At 39.9% G+C, this 18,306-nt stretch overlaps 1 protein-coding gene across 2 annotated transcripts in view; it reads right to left on the bottom strand.

Moving 5' to 3' along the window:
* PTCH1 (patched 1) overlaps positions 1–18,306 on the bottom strand; it is a 73,177-nt gene that overhangs the window by 38,545 nt on the left and 16,326 nt on the right. For both annotated transcript variants that reach the window (XM_077816382.1, XM_077816383.1), the window contains exons 3-7: positions 6,584–6,773; positions 4,357–4,426; positions 4,139–4,230; positions 2,517–2,715; positions 615–736 (exon numbers count right to left, since the gene is read on the bottom strand). In XM_077816382.1, the coding sequence (XP_077672508.1) occupies positions 615–736; positions 2,517–2,715; positions 4,139–4,230; positions 4,357–4,426; positions 6,584–6,773 (673 nt within the window). The remainder of the gene's footprint in view (positions 1–614; positions 737–2,516; positions 2,716–4,138; positions 4,231–4,356; positions 4,427–6,583; positions 6,774–18,306) is intronic.

Below are 18,306 nucleotides of genomic sequence, written 5' to 3'. Positions count from 1 at the left end.
TTACTCTACAGATATGTAAAATGACCATATGGTCCATTGTCTCCAAGGACAGTCCTGTTTCTTCATATGATGTGTTGGGGTCCCAGGAATTCTTCTGAGATACATGCCACATTCCAGGTTTTTGTTGCATCCATCACAATGTTTATTCAAGATATATTGCCATACAGAGTAGAATTTTTTAGGCACCTACAAGTTAGGCATTGCAACCCTTAGCATCACTCCGAGGAATATGTATATATGTCTGTTTGGTCAGAAGCAGGCAGCAGTGACCTCAGCATGCAGTTTGCGTCTCTCTTTTGAATGACAGTTTTGCAACTCTAACAATGTCACCATAAAAATGTCAGTTTTTTATTTTGAAAACATGTGCAAGTTGCACATATTGTTAAATATTTTTTTAAATGCGAGTAAATATTAAGGTCCCAATTCAGGAAAGCAGCTGAACATGTGCCTGAGTCATCCTGATTCAGGACAGCATCTAAGTGCCTACTTAAACACATGCTTAAATGCTGTCCATATTAAAGGTATTTTCCTGAATCTGGAACTAAAATACAAATTCACTGATTTTAGGAGGCAATTGGTTTTGTACTATGTTTTTTTAAACTGTGTGTGTTTACCTGACAAGTTTTCCAGTACCATTCTTGATTGTTCCACCTACAATCAACTCCTCCTGCCAGTGCATGTACTTTTTTGACAGTCCGTAGCATCCACCACTCAAAACAAGGGCCACATCAAGAGGCTAAAATAAAATTATTGATAAGTCATCCAGCTGTGTGACTTAGTAGACAAATCATATTTGACATCAACATCTAGTACATTGGAATAAAATAAATTAGAAGTCAAATGCTAAAAACATGCTTATCAAACAGAATAGCCTTCATGATTAACTTCCAGCAAAGAGCTGGAGCTAGCCAAATAGTTTTTCATGAGACTTCAAAGCTTAAACCATACTGTTTTTGTTTGGTTGGTTTTATTTGTTTTTACACTGTATAAAATACAGATTAACTATATTTATATGACAGGAAGTTTCTACTTGTAATCCTAATACTTAGTCCATGAATGTGCTGAAACATGATGTTGACAATGCAGTAGGTGCTCATGGAGACACTATTCTGTATACTGATTTCAGGAACTCTTAACTTGTAAAGCATGAAAACTTGGTTAAAAATAAATTTCAAGATGATAGGAGGAAGGAAAACATACTACTAGCTCAATGAAGAGATCATAGTGTTTTAAAATATATTAAATAAAAACAAAAGGCCTAAGATATCTTGATGGAAGAGGCATAGAGTCTATAGTTCCTTCCAAAATTGACTGATTTACAAGGAGACATACATCTAGACAGCAGACTGGGTTCCTAATAAAACATGAAGACGGAATCTGTTTCTAGTATCAGACCAAACACAACTACTACAAAATCCACAAGGAAGCACTCTTTCCTAACACTTTTCTAGATAATTTATTTTCTCTGCCCACGTAGATATGCTATTTGGAATACGCATCCTGAATATGTAAATTCAAAATAGCATTAGGAATACGATTTGTCATACAAATGTGCGGTCTGATCCTGAAGTTTCTTACTCAGGCAAGACTCCCACTGAAACCCTGGAAACGACTTGGACTGGCCAATTGACTCCCATTAACTTCAGTGAGATGGAAAAGATCTTCAAGCATATTCAATTCCAAGTGAGACTGTCAACAAGTGAACCTCATTCTTTATTACAATTTTATTTCTTTTCATGAGCTTTTGCATGTTAATATGTTTGTGTGATGAGGGAGTGGGTTGTGAAGGAACACAAATCCAGATGACACTAAGGACTGGCTTGAGCCAAGCTTTGCACTGCGGGTAGAAGACACAAGGCCTTTCCTTCCCCTGCATGCTTCTATGGCGGGACCAGGCATAATCTTAGTTCTTATACGCCAAAAGTACAGCAGACCTGATTCTCCTACTCATATGTTGATTTTATACTTATGTACCCCACTGACTTCAGTTTGATTACTCTTGATTTACCAGCAACTAAAAATAAAATCAAGCTCAGTGACTACACAACTCTGGCATCACCAGAGTTGTCGTAATGGGTTGGAGGGGACAGGTGAAGTTGGGGCCAAGGACCTGCCAACCCTCTGCAGAGGTCAGCAAAACTGGCCCAGCATGGTATACCATGTCAGTGTGTAGCAGCAGCTGCACGCCTCCTGCAACCCAGAAGTCACTGTGACTGCCTGAGGCACAATGACTACTGGTGTTCCAGATGGGATAGTGTGTCACTGTGGTACCATTTCCCATCACGCCCATGGCTGAAGAGCCATAATCTGACTCTGAGTATGTGGGTCACAGTATTGCCTCAGAGACTGAAGAAAGTTAGCAGCTCGTGATTAAGTCCATATAACAGAAACCAAATAATAAAGATTGCTCGGAAATATGAGACTTGTGTTGCTTTTTAAAAATTACACCCCTTTCCCTTCCCTTCCCACATATGCCCACTTCCCTGAAATAGTCCACAGATGATAAGCAAGCTTACTTTGGTTGAATTTTTGTTGGGGGCTGTGACTGGACAATCAGGATCAGTAGGATTCAGGCAAGGTCGATCCATATAACCATGACCAACCTCTGCTTTATTCAGCATCTCCTCCCAACTCTCTACTTGATAGTTTATTTTTTTTAACTCTTCCAAGAATTCTAAGGGGTCAAAGTTTATCCACTGCAAAGGAGGTTTCCCTCTGTAAAAGAAATTAGGGGTAGAAAGGTGGAAAATACATTGAAGAAAAATCTTTAATTTTTAAATCCGTATTTGTACAAAGTCTAGAATGCTATTTTAGCTATTTTGAGCTGTAATCCACTTTTGGAACCTATTTTATCAAATTAAATGTATATTTTAATTGGATTTATTTATATATTTTCTTCATGTAGTCCTGATGCAACCTTATGTAAAAGCCCCATAGATAAAGATCAGCCTTATCTTTTTTCTAATAAAGGGAATATTTACATGTTAATTAAATATACTCACATAGCCACCTTACCCCCACACCAAAAAGACAGCCAACTGCTGCTTCAAAGCAATAATACCAAAAGAGAGTGAGGTGGACAGAGGGGAGAAAGTATTTCACACAGTGTCAGATTACCACTCGTTTAGTCTAATAAATGTTTTTCAAATGTAATCAATTAAAATATCTGATCTTTATTACCTCTAATAGTACTGTGCTCCTTCCAATTCTCTGACAGCTTGGCAATCGACAAGCAAACTCCCTGCTTCCAGGGCCATCACCACTATCCCTGCCACTTGTCCCACCCCCCACTTTTGAATTTGTGATGTTGATAGACCAGAAAGGCTTTTGGCTGTCTTATTTTGTGGTTCAAACCACACTGTATCTGCTTAACCAGGCTTAAGTAATTATTCCGAATCTCCCAACCAGAAAACACAAAACCCCTTATTTCCCCATCTAAGACTGTACACTAAAGGTTAGGAGATGGCCATTGCAAATTGCTTTACAGACACATGCAAACCAGGGCAGAAACAATAACTCAAATGCTAACTCTTGCATAATTAACCAAAAACGTCTGCACAGATTAACAATTAACTCTTTGAAGGATCGAGTGCAAATAATATCACAATAGTATGCTATGGAAAACCTCCGATAAAAGATACTATTTTTGTTTCTTTAATGATCTAATAAACAAAGGATAAGCTTTTTACTCCTTAGGAAGACTTGAGATTTTACTCCCGACAACTATCCACATACATTTATCCACAGCTAAGCTAAATTGAATTCTCAAGCAATCAATGCCTTTGTGGTTTTCAAGGACAAAAACAAAGTTTATTTCCAAAAAAGCAAACAACTTTAAAAGGTCATAAAAACTGAGAAGCTGCATTTTCTTTTGCATGTAAATGTAATGGTAAAAATAAATGAAGATTAAGTTGATGCCTACAATTCAGCTTCTGAGGAAAAAGAAAAAAAACTTCTGTGGAGCCCTTTTTGTTCAATTAAAAAATAAAATCCATATACATTTTCTGACTCATCACTAATGTTTTTATTTCTTGGTTAAACCAGCATCTGAATAAACAATGGGAATGGAATGTGAAAACATGCTCAGTTTTACGATTAAAAAATCCCCACAGACTAGAAAATAAAACAGTTCACTTACAATAGATAGGCAGTCCCTGCTTGTAACTTTGCCCCCTCCCAGAAGCAGTCCAAAGGTGTGATGATTAAACAAGGATAAAGATATTCTATAATCTGTCAAAGTTAGAAGGGAAAAAAACACATACATTTAGACTAGACCATACCAAAGTGCACAAGTGGAAGTTATTATGAAGAGTGGGGAAGTAAAATGTGTAGAAACCAAATTCATGGTATATCTACCTGGTCCATGTACCCTGCTTCTGTGATAAGTTCTCCTGATTTAAAACATAAATGTTCCAATTTCCATTGTCTGTAAAAAATATAGAGAACAAAAATTTCTTCCACAATCAAAAGAATGCATTATATAAACACAACACACATTTAAAATTGCAATTCACATATGTAGATGCCTCACTTCTAGGTAGTTAGTAAGCACTGAGAAAGAGAGGTCTCATTTGGAGTGAGCACCCCGCACCTCACAGTGCAAAGGCCTCTTTTGGTGCATCTACACCAGTAGAGTTTATGTTAGGCATGGCAAGTAGGCATGATATAAAAGTCATTAAAAACAATGGAGCTACTCTTGGAGCAATGTGTTATTCAATGTGAACGAAGGTGACAGGATCTGGCTCCTGTAAGTGGGACTACTTATAGCGTAAGGCACTAATTAATGTGACTAAAGAGGGTGCGGGCAGGAGGGACAGAATCTAGCTCAGTAGGCTGGAATAATCCTAGCCCTAATTCATCTGTGCAGGAGAGTAGGAAGAGTTAAGAGTCTACCTCCCAGTTTGGCTTTGTTACAACTATCATCATCTCAGCTTCTAGCACTTGGGGAAGTGCACGAGCTATCCTGAAGATACTCCCCTAGAAACAAGTGGGCAGGAAGGGACAGGGTGTAAGCAGGACCATGGCTCCACCCATGCTAGGCACCTGCTCTGATACATAAGAGTGTATCAGATTACTTCCCCAACCAAGAGGTAACCCTGGCAGGAACTGAGCCTCAGTAGGGTACCTAACTTTACTATCTAGCGCAGGGTCAACAGTGGATACTTATTGTTAAAGGTCACCCTTACTACTAGACACATTTATTCCTCTTACCACGCTTAATTTTATTTTTATATAGACAATTTAATCAAGCAGACCTCAGATACATTAAGCACCTGTACAGATACCGAGAAACCCAAGTTTGGCATCCCTGTGTCTACACCAAATAATCAATTCCTATCTATTAGAACAGCAGCTAGCTCAGGGGTGGGCAAACTATGGCCCGCCGGCTGGATCGGGCCCCTTAGGGCTTTGGATCTGGCCTGCGGGATTGCCCCCGTGGTGCCGCAGGCCCCGCACCGCTCTCAGAAGTGGCTGGCACCACGACTCGGGGCCCTTACCTCCAGGCACCGCCCCCCTGCAGCTCCCATTGGCCAGGAACGGGGAACCACAGCCAATGGGAGCTTCGGGGGAAGTACCTGGAGGCGTGGCAAGGGCAGCACGCAGCGCCCTGTGCCTCCCCCTCTCCCAGGAGCCACACAGGGAGATGGTGCCGGCTGCTTCCCGGAGTGGCACGGCGTAGGGCCACGGCAGACAGGCAGGGAGCCTGCCCTGGCCCCGGTGCGGGCTGCTGCCACACCAGAGCTGCTTTAGGTAAGCGGTGCCGGGCCGGAGCCTGAACCCCTCCTGCACCCCACCCCACAACTCCCTGCCCTGAGCCCCCTGCTGCACCCTGCACCCCAACTCCCTGCCCTGAGCCCCGTCGCACCCCGCACACTTCCTGCACCCCAACCCCCTGCCCTGAGCTCCCTCCCATAGTCCGCACCCCTCCTGCACTCCGCACCCCTCCTCTACCCCAATCCCTTGCCCTGAGCCCGTTCCTGCACACCACACCCCCTCCCACACTCCGCACTCCCTCCCGCACCCCAACCCCCTGCCCTGGCCCTGCATACAATTTCCCCACCCAGATGTGGCCCTCAGTTCCAAAAGTTTGCCCACCCCTGGGCTAGCTCCTATTCCCAAAGTCTTGGAATATCACCTGCACTAGTGTCCACAGTCATTACTTGTTTCCTTCAGGTGGCAGCGAGTGAGGGCATCTCCAATGTGGGGGGCTTCTTACTGCTCTGAATCCCACCAATGAGGTCCTAACACCACATGCAGGTTCAGTGGTGCAGAGTCAACCCTACTTTACCAAGCAATAGGCCTGAGACTGCAGGACTACTCTTATGAGTAATGGTTTCAGGCTTTGATCCAATGCTTCTTATCTTTGCTTTATTTATTGAGATCCAATCACTCACTGTTATCATAAAACTCTTTCAAATATCTAAGTCCTGACAATCAAATACAAATCAAAATGAAGTGCCAACAGAAGGTGTTCTGAATTGCTAGCCTTTCAAAAATGCACGTAAATCAGAGAATAAGTATATATCTACACTTTAGTAGATATAAGTATAAGATCAGAAATGCCTTTGCTTCCCCACCTTACCTGTTGTACATATAAATGTGTACCCTACTGGCTTGAAGTGCAGAGTCAAGGTGCTGTCTGAGTGCTTCTGTTGTTAGTACATTAGCACCATCTTCTTGTGGTGTCTGAATCATGAGCTGGGGATTAAACATGGCCTCTTCTCCAATCTTCTGGCGTGTGTAATTTAACTCCCGACTCACTCGTCCACCAACTGACAGACAAATATTTACAGCTTTGTATTAGCCAATAATTTACTCTAGACTCACATTATAAGAGCTCACAGATCATCAATAAACTTCACCACAAGTATGGAGTATGTGATAGTCAGTTTTCATCTGAAGTCATTTTAAAGCTAATATTCAATTCATTTTGCCAACAATGTAACACAAAATTATTCTTCATTAAAAACAACACTAAAAATGTGATGTGTAAATTAGAGGCTGTTAGACTCATGCTTTTTCTACATTATAATCAATATTCCAGAAGTAGAAATTAAAATAAAATAAAATTGAGAAATCTTTTCCTTACAGACCCAACCAAATATTTCTATGCTACAATTTCTTACACTTGTATAAACAGTCTGCTCCAATAGCACATTTCAAGATAAATGGCTTCAATTTACACTCTTCTAAATAATTTGGCAATGGCAGAAGGCAAAATGTTTCCCTTCAGTAAAAAAAGGAGGGAGAAGGGAAGAGTAAATGAGCATAAGTACTTCTTTCTGCCTTTCAGAAAAATGTGAAAACATTGCTGTTAGGTTCACATAATGAGGTGCAGTTTGAGGGCAACAGAAATAAATTTGATAAAATTTGATAAAATAAATAAATTTGAGCAATCTACCCTAGTGGTCTAATAGCCACACAATGTGCTGCCATGCAGTGGATCAGAGTTCGTGGACCAAGTTTGGTCCTAAGCCCACATCGGCTGTATAGCCTACTCCATATCAAGAGATGACAGACAAGAAAAAATGGGGAAGAAGTGTAATACTGATGGGTTCTAGAGGAAGTCACATTCAATCTTCCTTGCCAGAGAGAATGAAACAAACGTGGGAAATGGGTGAAGGCAGTCCCTGAGCATTATCCCCCACTGACAGCACCAGAGCACTCAGCTAAAGAAACCATTCATATTCATTTCATGTTGGATAGAACTTTATTCCTCATGTAGTCTGATGGGACCACTTGTGGAGAAAAGTGTTACCCAGTGTAAGTAAGGGTACCAGAATATAGCCTTCTGTAAATAAAGATACCTCAGCTTCCTTCTGTCACAGAGTTTTCTTGGTTTCACATTCCAGGAAACAAACAATCTTTGGAGAAGTAAATAACTGTTTGCACAAAGCTCTTGGTTCCTTTTCTCCACCCATTATATGTGGCATTACCACCTCCACATGTTACAATAGATACCAGATCACAACCAACATTAGCAGCAGATACTTTACTTTTAACACCCCAGTTATTAGAGCACAGCAAAAAAAATATTTCACTGGGATTTTTCATTTATCACAAAAGAAAACAAATAACATGAAACCGTGTATATGGAATTCTACCCAAGAAATATACTTGCTATTTTTTCTTTTTTAGATTTTTTACATTAAGTGAAAAAAAATTAAATGCAAACACAAATCAAACTCTGTAATCCAAATCAAGTTATTGATCTAGCCTGAAAAGCTATTTATCACATCCATCCATTTCTTAAAGTACAGAATTGCACTTATAGCGGTTGTTCATAAAATCTTACTGCTTTCCTGATAAGGTTAATGATTACCCTCACTTCTGTCTCCCTAGGACAATGCTCTGAGTCACTCTAACAAAGTTTGACTCAGCTTGCATAGGTGCCAATGACACACGTTTTATGTGTGATAATCTATACTTCTTATAACAAAAGTCAGTCTCTGCACTCCTTTCCAAAATCCTTTAGCTGCAATCCATTCAGGACTGAAAATGCCTCTTCTCTATGTTTTCACAGCACCCATCACATTGATGGCCCAATCTAATTAGAGCCTTTGGGTGCTACCATAGCATAACTATTTACTACCACTACAACATGCTCTGCCATTCCACTCCTGAATATATCACTTTACTTTTGGAATCAGAGGAATTTAATTCTATTTTAGCCAACAGCTCAAATCTAATGTAAGGCAAAAGACATTCCCCATCTCTGCTGAAAGTGATCAACTGTTTACTATCAACAGAAATTATTGCTTCCTAATGGAGGTGCTGTCAAACTATATTAACCTCAATGAAGAAGGCAGATTTAGCTAATCAGAATTACATCACATCAGTCAGTTGATAGGAGAGAAGCTATTTTTTCTTTTACATTCAATATAGGAATAACAAAATGGTTCAAGAAAATGGACATATTCCTCAGTATGTTGAAAATGGAACGTGCAGCAGCATTCTTGTTAAACAGACATTACATCATTTATTAATTTTTTCCTAGTTCCATTTGGTATTTCACTTACCTCAATAGGATTAAAACATGGTTTATCAGACTATTTTAAAGGCATTTTAAATTATGTAAAACACATACAAAACTATTTATAAATTAGATTTAAAAGGAACAATCTGACTGATCGCCAAAGATAGATATGTGATAACATATTTATAGATTGGAAGCAAATAGTTACATCAAAGGCCTTTCAATATGTCCAATGAAGAGAGGAAGAAGAGTCAAAAATAGGGAACATTTTCTATCCACTATTTGCTTTTATTCATTTTAAGGATTTAAAGATTCCATAATCATCAGCTGAGTAATCATCATTTTTTCAACTGTTCCAGCCAACCCCATGTGCTCTGCCCTTGTCTTGCAAGTATCCACAATTAGTGCCGAAATGACTCTTTGAAGGCAGACACCATTAAAAAATAATGCCACTAAACTCTACTTGAAGCTATCAGTCTTATTAATACCTCACCACACATGCACACTCTGTTGTGTGTCATTCCTTACATATATTTAACAAGTATAAATATATACTGCATGTGTCAGAAAATTCCTTCTGAATAACAGGCATTGTGGAAAATCTTGTTCATCACCCAAATGATGGTCTTTTTTGTTGTCTTTTTTCCTTTTATGTAATGCATTTTTATGTGGGAAACAAGAATACTTTTTAGTCAAATCTCTACTGAGATGTGCTAAATAGGTCAATGGCCTATAATAACAATACATCTCATTTTATTTGTAAACAATGTTGCATATAGAAATATCTTAAATGGAAGAGAGCAAAGAAAGTAAAGAAATTTCTGGTTTGATGTTTTGATGATAAAATCCTTGAGGGTCACACTCATGGTTTTTGATATTTGAGCCACCTGATGGCATTCTAGTCCTGTATTACATGATTCCTTATGATTTAGTGTCTGTATTGAGCTGGTAGCATTATTGCCTCCAGGCTAGAAGACAGATATAATTACAAATCAGTACTTGGGCTCATAGCCAGTGATGATACTATATTACAGTATGGGTACTACTCTCTTACAGGTGCCATCAGATTCTGGGTGGCTGTGTGGAAATAAGACACCACATCCCTTTTCAAAAATCCAGGGTAATAAAATCAGTGTTCTCGCCAACATTCCTCTATTAATAAATCAGTTTTTAATGCTCAAGAATGTGTGTGAAAGCTAGTGCTGAATGTTGGATGACTGCTGCATTTGCATACACTCCCAGTATCTTCCTCACCACCACACTTCAAAATAATTTTCAAATTAAATATCAGTTCTTGTGTGACTGACATTCCCCAAGAAGACTGAAGTCATCTATTCATGTGCAGGACGCTACAGAACAGGAAGTACTGTGCAAGCTTCTCTCACAGTGCTTTGCCAAAGTACTTCAGACTTGACCTTGAAAGATCATCTGTATTAGTACAGAGTAATTCAGTTTCCATGCTCATTAAGGGCCTGATTATGCTTCTGTTGAAGTAAATGGAAGTTCTCTACTGACTTCAGTGGGAGCCAGATCAAGTGTAAATCCTTTGCCTTTCTCAGGAGACTGTAAAAAGTGCTAATTGTGATGTGGACACTAGTCCACTAAAAACTGGACTAAGACCATCAACTTTTTTCTGAGACCAATGAACAGCTGTCAGGTGGTAACAAGTTTTAGTCTTCTTTAACCCAAGGCAGATTTGAACCAGTGACCTAGAGGTGAAAGGCTCTGTATCTTATTACCAAGCCCTTGAGCCACACTTCCAGTATCTCAGTCATCACTTTGTAAAGTGCTTTACAATACCTTAAGTATGAAGAACCCTACATAAAATTAAATTCGGTTCTGCCTTATTATATATCTCAAAATACTGACGCACATTTCCCAAACACAGTACAACACAGCAGTACTGAACTCTTTCCATTCTACCTACGGTCCTATATTTGTTTTCACTTTGGCAATTTCAAACTGCCAGACTTCTCCTGACTTACTAATAGTCTCAAAATGATTATGTAATTCAATTGATACATTCATTTCAGTAACACTAGCTTACACTTCATTGTCTTAGTTATACCTGTCTCATAAGTAGCCTCAAGCATTTATATGCATTACATCAGTACCCACTGAAAGCACTCTGGAACCTGTTACTAGAAATTGGAATTCCCTCTGGATAAAGTAATTTTATTAACAAGCCTCTCTTCTGCTACAAACTTCGACACAGAAATCACAGCATGAGTGACAGCCAAAAGCACTGTTCATTAATTTGCTGTCCAACTTATTGTTCGAGAGGATTAAAGATTTCTCTTTCAGAAAGTCATGCAGTGTCCCACTTCAAATGAGTGACATTACAGTTTTGGACATATTCGGGGGATTTATTTATTTTTAAAGTAAGGATACTTTTTTATAGTTACTTTTCATCCAACTGTACTGTAAATGACTTTAACTTATCTAATGTAAGTCCCTCCCAAAGAAGATCCCTGTAAACAAAATATACCCTTGGATTTTTGCATATGGATATCTAACTGCATGTATGAAGGACAGAATTTGGACACAAAGGTCAATATTTCAAGAGTGTTTCAAGAGTATTTTTGCATGCCTCTATTGCTGGGTGCTCAGCTTGATGCACCTAACTGGGGCTTGGTTTTTCAGAAAGTGTTGAGTACCCGTTCTCTTAGAATCATGCCCCTTGACAATGTCTCCATTTGGGTACACAAAAACTGAGGAACCCAAAACCAATAGTCACTTCTGAAAATAATGCCCTGAAGTTGTGAAATTTTCTTTAAGTATGGGGAACATTACATTTTTCATTTTCAGTACTATAAATCTTCATTTTTAGATCATTATGGACTAATGATGCTGGTTTGCCATCTATTTTGAAATCTATTCCACCTTACATAGATTCTTAGTGTCATCTGCTAAGTATATGTCCCTTCCCCCACAAAAAAAGAGAGAGATTGCTCCAGTACGGTACATCTTCATATTCAAAAAGGCATGTAACGGCAAGGCTTCCTTTCCTATCTCTTCTGAAGTGTTTTAGAGTGCTCTCATTTACTGTTTGGGCAATTCCAAGAGCAACTCCCCAGCAGTCTGCGATACCAGTTATGACTAAACAGTGGAGGCAACTACTTTATAATAAAAACAGGGATTGAAAAAATATATCCATGATACATGCTGGCCTGAGAACTAAGCCTAAGTAACCTCACTGAAAAACAGCTGTGTGGCCACACCCACAAAGTCACACACATGAAATGCCATACCCCTGCAAGTTCAAGGAACAGAACACTTGTCTACTGTATCAATTTGTCTACTCTCTTTTTAATACATGTTAAAAAGTTCAACTCATTACATCTCTTTTGTTGTACCTTCTTTTCCCTTCCTGACTTCACTTTTCCTTTTCTGTCCTATAGAAATTTGTGCTGCATCCTTTCCAGCATCTGTTCTCTTTTCCTTCTCTCTGCAACCCTTCAATCTGTTTTCTACCTCCTCCCTTTTTTTTCTGGCTCTCCTTTCTTCTCTCAAAATCAATCTCTCTATATACATATATAAAATCTATTGACATATATACACACACTATATACTTTTTTCTAACTTAACCCATCAATCTTCTGCTCATTCTTGCCCACCCAATGCACCTCCATACACATACATGCTCCAAATTTTACCAAAGGCTTACGAGTCAGAGGACTAACCCTACTGAAGGCCATTACAAAAGATGGAAGGATGCCCTACCGCCCAGGTAAAAAGCCAACATCCTATCCAGTTGTGGAGAAAAAGGTAGGTGCTGGGATTTGTACCAGCATGTTATCTCTGGACAATGTTCCTCAGCTCTCTATCCCCGCTTTACCCACTCCCCAACCTTTTCTGGCTGGAAGGGAGGAAGAGCACGTTTCCCCCCCCCCCCCCGTTTCCCCTTCTCTCAACTCTCTACACTCCGGCTGCTGTGAGAGTAAGAAGGAAGTGTATCCATTACCGTACCTCTCCCTAGCCTCCTACCTGTTGAAGAGGGGGAATGTACTACTCTAACCTTTGCTCAACTTTCTGATTACTGCTCATGGGATGCTACCCCTCGCCTATTCTCTGTTTGAGTCTTCCCCATACATAGTCTTGGTGATGCTCAGGGCTTTTCCAAGCAGCAGCAGGGTGAAAGTGATCCAGTTTTGTAATAACTATGTGACACTGAAGCTTACTAGTAAGACAGAATTATCTTTATCTACCCTTCCTCTTGTATAGCATGTTTTGAGATTACACAAGTATATACCTGTCTCTTGGCAGGAGGCAGTAGCCACTGTCTCCAAAGACATTTTTCTTTTTTATTATTAATCAAATGCAAATACAAGATATCAACTAAAAAGATCAGAACAAACTAATACTTTCAATTAGTATTCAAACAGAAACCTCTAAAGTGGAAGTTGGGGAGAGGAACTCCCCTGACTGATGAGAGGATTATCCTGCTTCTTACTGGACAGCTGTTAATAACTACTGTTTCTGAACCTAAATGGCTTTCTGATCAAACAGACACTTCTTGTTCTCAAAACAGTTCCTTCTGTAGTGGATTGTTTGGCATATGAGATGGATCCATCACCTGAAGTTTATTACTGGTGCTCAGTATCTTTTCCACTCTCAGAGATTGGGTGACCATGTGTTATTTTTGTCCACACATGGGCATTGTCAGAAGTATTCTGGATGCCCACAAGATACAGAGAGACAGTGTCCTCCATGGTATTGTTTAGATGTTTTTGTTCCTTCTCTAGGACTGACATTCACGGTGCAGATGGCATAAGCTGTTACCTTGGCAGATTTCCAGCCATTTTCTGTTTGAAATCCAGTATTCACTCCCACTCGCAAAGGTGGCAACTGGCATGTTCGTTGAATTATTTCTTCTGTTGTGTATTGTTCTTTTGTAACTATTTCTGGGTAGTCTGGTTTATGAAGAAGTTTGGACACTAAAACCTTTGTCCTTCTGCCCACAAATTTCTGAACTGGTGATCCTAGGAAAGCATTGTGAGGTATGCTTCAATATGCTAATGGAATGGCGAGTAAGATTCATTTGAATGTATCAGAGTTTTATTAAAATCCAGTTATTTACTATTTATACTGTCTTTTCTGCTCACCCATTTGATTGTGTAAAATAAGGGCTTGATGTGGTGTACCTATACTGATCCATCAGAAAACTTTCCTGTAATGAGTCACTTATAAATTGTGGGCTATTATCAGCAATTTACCAGAATACCATGGTGGATCAAGCTGTGACCTGTAGTGTCATTACAGTGTCACTCGATGTATTGTGCAATGGTTCAATTTTAAAAATAAAAGATAATCTTTCCGTAATTCAAACAGATCTGTGCCAGCCTCAGACTAATGGCAATCAGGGATATCATGTAGTGTCAGTGGTTCTTTTGCTTGTACTTATTGCATATCATCACACTTGAATGCCCTATCTTCAATTGCAAGCGGGCTTTTGGGGAGGTTGGAGCACCTGCAATCAAGTGCTAGTTTTGAAAATATTAACTGAAAATGATTTTCAGAAAAACCTGAAAACAGGAGCTATAGTTTTGGACCTGATGGCAGCAGATGACAATCTGGCACATGGGACTCTTAGTTCTATTGCCAAGAGCACTCCCAGCATGGGTAGTCAACATTGCTGACCTTCTCCTCTGCAACAGAAGGAGTGCACATGGGAGACAAAGTTAGCACGCAGAAAAGACATACGAACGGTCCACCCCAAGGCTCTGTGCTGGGCCCAATGTTTTTCAACCTGTACACAAACGACTTTTTGCTCACCCAGTCAAGTTAACATATGCAGATGACATTTGCTTAGATATACAAGCATGATCTTTTCCAGAACTTGCAGATACCCAGAATGTTGACTTAATTAAGAGAGCAGAATATTGTAGAGTCAGTGGTATTTACAACCAAGTATGACCAGCACAGTTTGGAGTGTGTTCCATCTTTACAACTCCAGAGCAGACCAAGAACTGATTATCTTTCTCAATATACATAACTTGAAACATGAATCCCACCCAGTCTACTTCAGAGTAAGCCTAGATAAATCTCTCACATCTCTAAATCACCTGAGGAAAACTGCAGCTCAGGTGAGGACATGCAACAACTTTCTAAGCAAACAGGCCGCCACTTCATGGGGAAAAAATGCTCAAACTAGATGATCATCTGGTTTAACCCACTGTTACTCTGCAGCAGAATATTGTGCTCTGGTCTGGCTTTATTCATCTCATGTCAAGTTGGTTGACACACAACTACACTCAACCATGTGCATCATAACTGGGATATTTGACCCACACCATCATTCCTCCACATACATCTGCCATGAGAATACTACAGCCAGACTCATTGAGAAGATCAGGGCAAATGAGCCTACCACTATAAACAGAGGTTCTTTGACCACCCAAGAGCATGCTTGTCATCAAGGCACTCATTGTGGGCCCACTTGCTCTGCCCAGATTTCTCTGTAATGTTGATGTGGCATGAAGAATGGCCTGCAGCCAACGTCAGAAACCATTTCTTATAACTGATCTGACCACGGGTGTACTCAGCTTTGATTTGCCACTCTGCCCATGGGCCCTTCTGAATAGATTAAAATGGGCCAGGGTCACTGTGCAGCCAGCCTTCACACCTGAAGCCAAAGAGAGGATCCCACATGGAGCTATGGCCAAAGACAGACAATGTCACACATCACTGACAAATGCCCTCTGACAAGTTTTGACAGTGGTCTGAGGGCTTTGCATTTGGCTGATGAGGCTGCCACAGAAAACCGTTGCAAGCTCTGCTTCTGATAAGAAGAATGGCAACATTCATGCCTGGCCAGAATAAGACATCCAGAGCTCTATTCTTTCACATCTCAGTATGCAGGTGGGCACTGTATACTATGTTTAACTTTTCTGACCTCATATGGTGCCACATTATGGCACAAAGTTCTTTCTATGGAATCCTTTCACTTGTAGCAATATCATCACAAGAATCCCCAAAAGTTTCATACTTGGAGATATGTGGCTTTTTTTGTCAGGTATCCATCTAGAATTACTTTTATAAGTTGACATAAGTGCAAATCATTTTTGTGTATCTTGTTTGAGGCTTGTCAAATATTATTTCAGAAATAGTTAGTACTTGAGTCATGTTTATTTAGCAGCTTTCTGCTTCCACTATTTAGAAGTGTCCTTGAAAGTATGTCTGCTATAAGATATTTATTGAGACTGATTTTCATGTATGATTTCCTCAGTAACATCTGATTTTACCATTCGGTCATATTCAGAATTTACTTTATCTCACCATGCTAATGGGATTTTATATAGTACATGAATTTTTGGGAACTCACTGAGACACATATAAATGTGTTATATTTTATCTTTAACACATCTCTGTCTGTTAAACACCCCATCAAATTATTCAAGAACATCTTTTGCATTCCACTCTGTAGACAATTTACACATCCATCTGATCATTTGCAGGCTGCTCTTCTCCCTTAGCATGTTTTGCATTAAGTTTATTGATAACAAATCTGATCTCTGCTATATATTTACCCCTGTATTCTACTATTTAGATGAACTCCATTTCTTTCACTGCTTGTAACACTAATTTGGGAAGAACAGATTTCATCATCCCTTTCAATATTTACTGTTCTTTGCAAATTCAAGTCCATTTTTCACAGTTATCTCGTTTTGAACCTGGTTATCAATTATGTTACACTCACTTGGTCTCTACAAAGTCCACTTGTTACTATTCATATAACTTAGCTTATCAGAGTGGGCAGAAGACTCACCTGGCATCCAGGTTCTTGTAAAGAAAATAAGCCTTCTCTAGGTGACAATCAAGAATGCATTCAAATGTTGGACTGGCTTTGTCTAGCAGTTTGCAGTCCTCTTTGTGTTCCCTGCAGAATGCACTGTAGATTTACAATGCTATGTACAACAGTATGGAGGATTTCATCCCCTCCAATTTCTGTTCAATACTACTTGCTTCCAGGAAAATCTGGAAGTCTTGTAACCACTTCTTCCAGCTCTCTGCCAGGTTCCTTTCCAGACCGAAGGATTCAGGTGGCTTCATTTTGCTCCATTTTTTGGCAAAAGATTCAATTTTTCTTCTTCTACTGTGCAATAAAATTTGCAGCATGCAGGAATGCTGCAAAAGACTATTCTTTATTCCCTGTCCTATTATTAGGGGCCCTACCAAATTCGCGGCCATGAAGAACACATCATGGACTGTGAAATCTGGTCTCCCCCGTGAAATCTGGTCTTTTGTGTACTTTCACCCTACACAATACAGATTTCACCAGCATTTCTCAAACTGGGGGTCCCGACCCAAAAGAGGGTTGTGTGTGTGTGTGTGTGTGGGGGGGTTTGCAAGGTTATTTTACGGGGGGTCACGGTATTCCCACCCTTCTGCGCTGCCTTCAGAGCTGGGTGGCTGGAGAGCGGTGGCTGCTGGCCATGTACCCAGCTCTGAAGGCAGTGCCACGCCAGCAGCAGCGCAGAAAGAAGGGTGGCAATATTGTAACATGCCAGCCTTACGTCTGTGCTGCTGCTGGAGGCGGTGCTGCCTTCAGAGCAAAGCTCTTGGCCAGCAGCCACCGCTCTCTGGCCGCCCAGTTCTGAAGGCAGCGCTGCCACCACCAGCAGCACAGAAGTAAGTGTGGCAACACTGTGACCTCCAAACAAGACCCTTGCTCCCAACCCCGTTTTGGGTCAGGACCCCTACAGCTACAACAGTGTGAAATTTCACAGTTAAATATCTGAAATACTAAAATTTAGGATTTTTAAAATCCTTTGACCATGAAATTGGCCAAAACGGACGATGAATTTGGAAGGACCCTACCTGTGATATAAGTTAGAGTTACAGAAGGTTATATCCCCCTCATATGACAGGGATCATTGTTTACTACTCCAGTGCTACGATTACAAATTTCACCAATGCACACAGTTATGAACAGCAACAGTGAAAACTGACAAGATTGAGGTGAGTCTTCATCCTGATGCAACTTGACAAAGCTCAAAGCAGCAACTGGGGAAATGGAGTTGTGTGCAGATTCAACAAAACAGCTCAACATCAGTTCCTTCAATGCATGTTTGGAAAGGTTTCTTTGCAACTTCAAGGACTAGAAAGTTTAAAAAAAATAAAAGCTTAGACTCTATATAAGCAGATTTATATCATCACAGATGAGTGATTTTTTAAAAATTGTATTTAGTGAAAATAAACCAAAATGTTTTAAGTGTTTCTGATATTCTTTAAGACTTTCCTAGCTTGATGCAGCTCTATGATGGGAAATTTAAAAAGGGCAGGAAAAACGTACAAGAAGCTGCAGAAAATGTTATACAAGACTGCAA

The sequence above is a fragment of the Eretmochelys imbricata genome, chromosome 5 (assembly GCF_965152235.1).
Source record: "Eretmochelys imbricata isolate rEreImb1 chromosome 5, rEreImb1.hap1, whole genome shotgun sequence".
Taxonomy (NCBI): domain Eukaryota; kingdom Metazoa; phylum Chordata; order Testudines; family Cheloniidae; genus Eretmochelys; species Eretmochelys imbricata.
The sequence above is the reverse complement of the archived record's forward strand: the minus strand, read 5'-3'. Positions and strand labels throughout refer to the sequence as shown.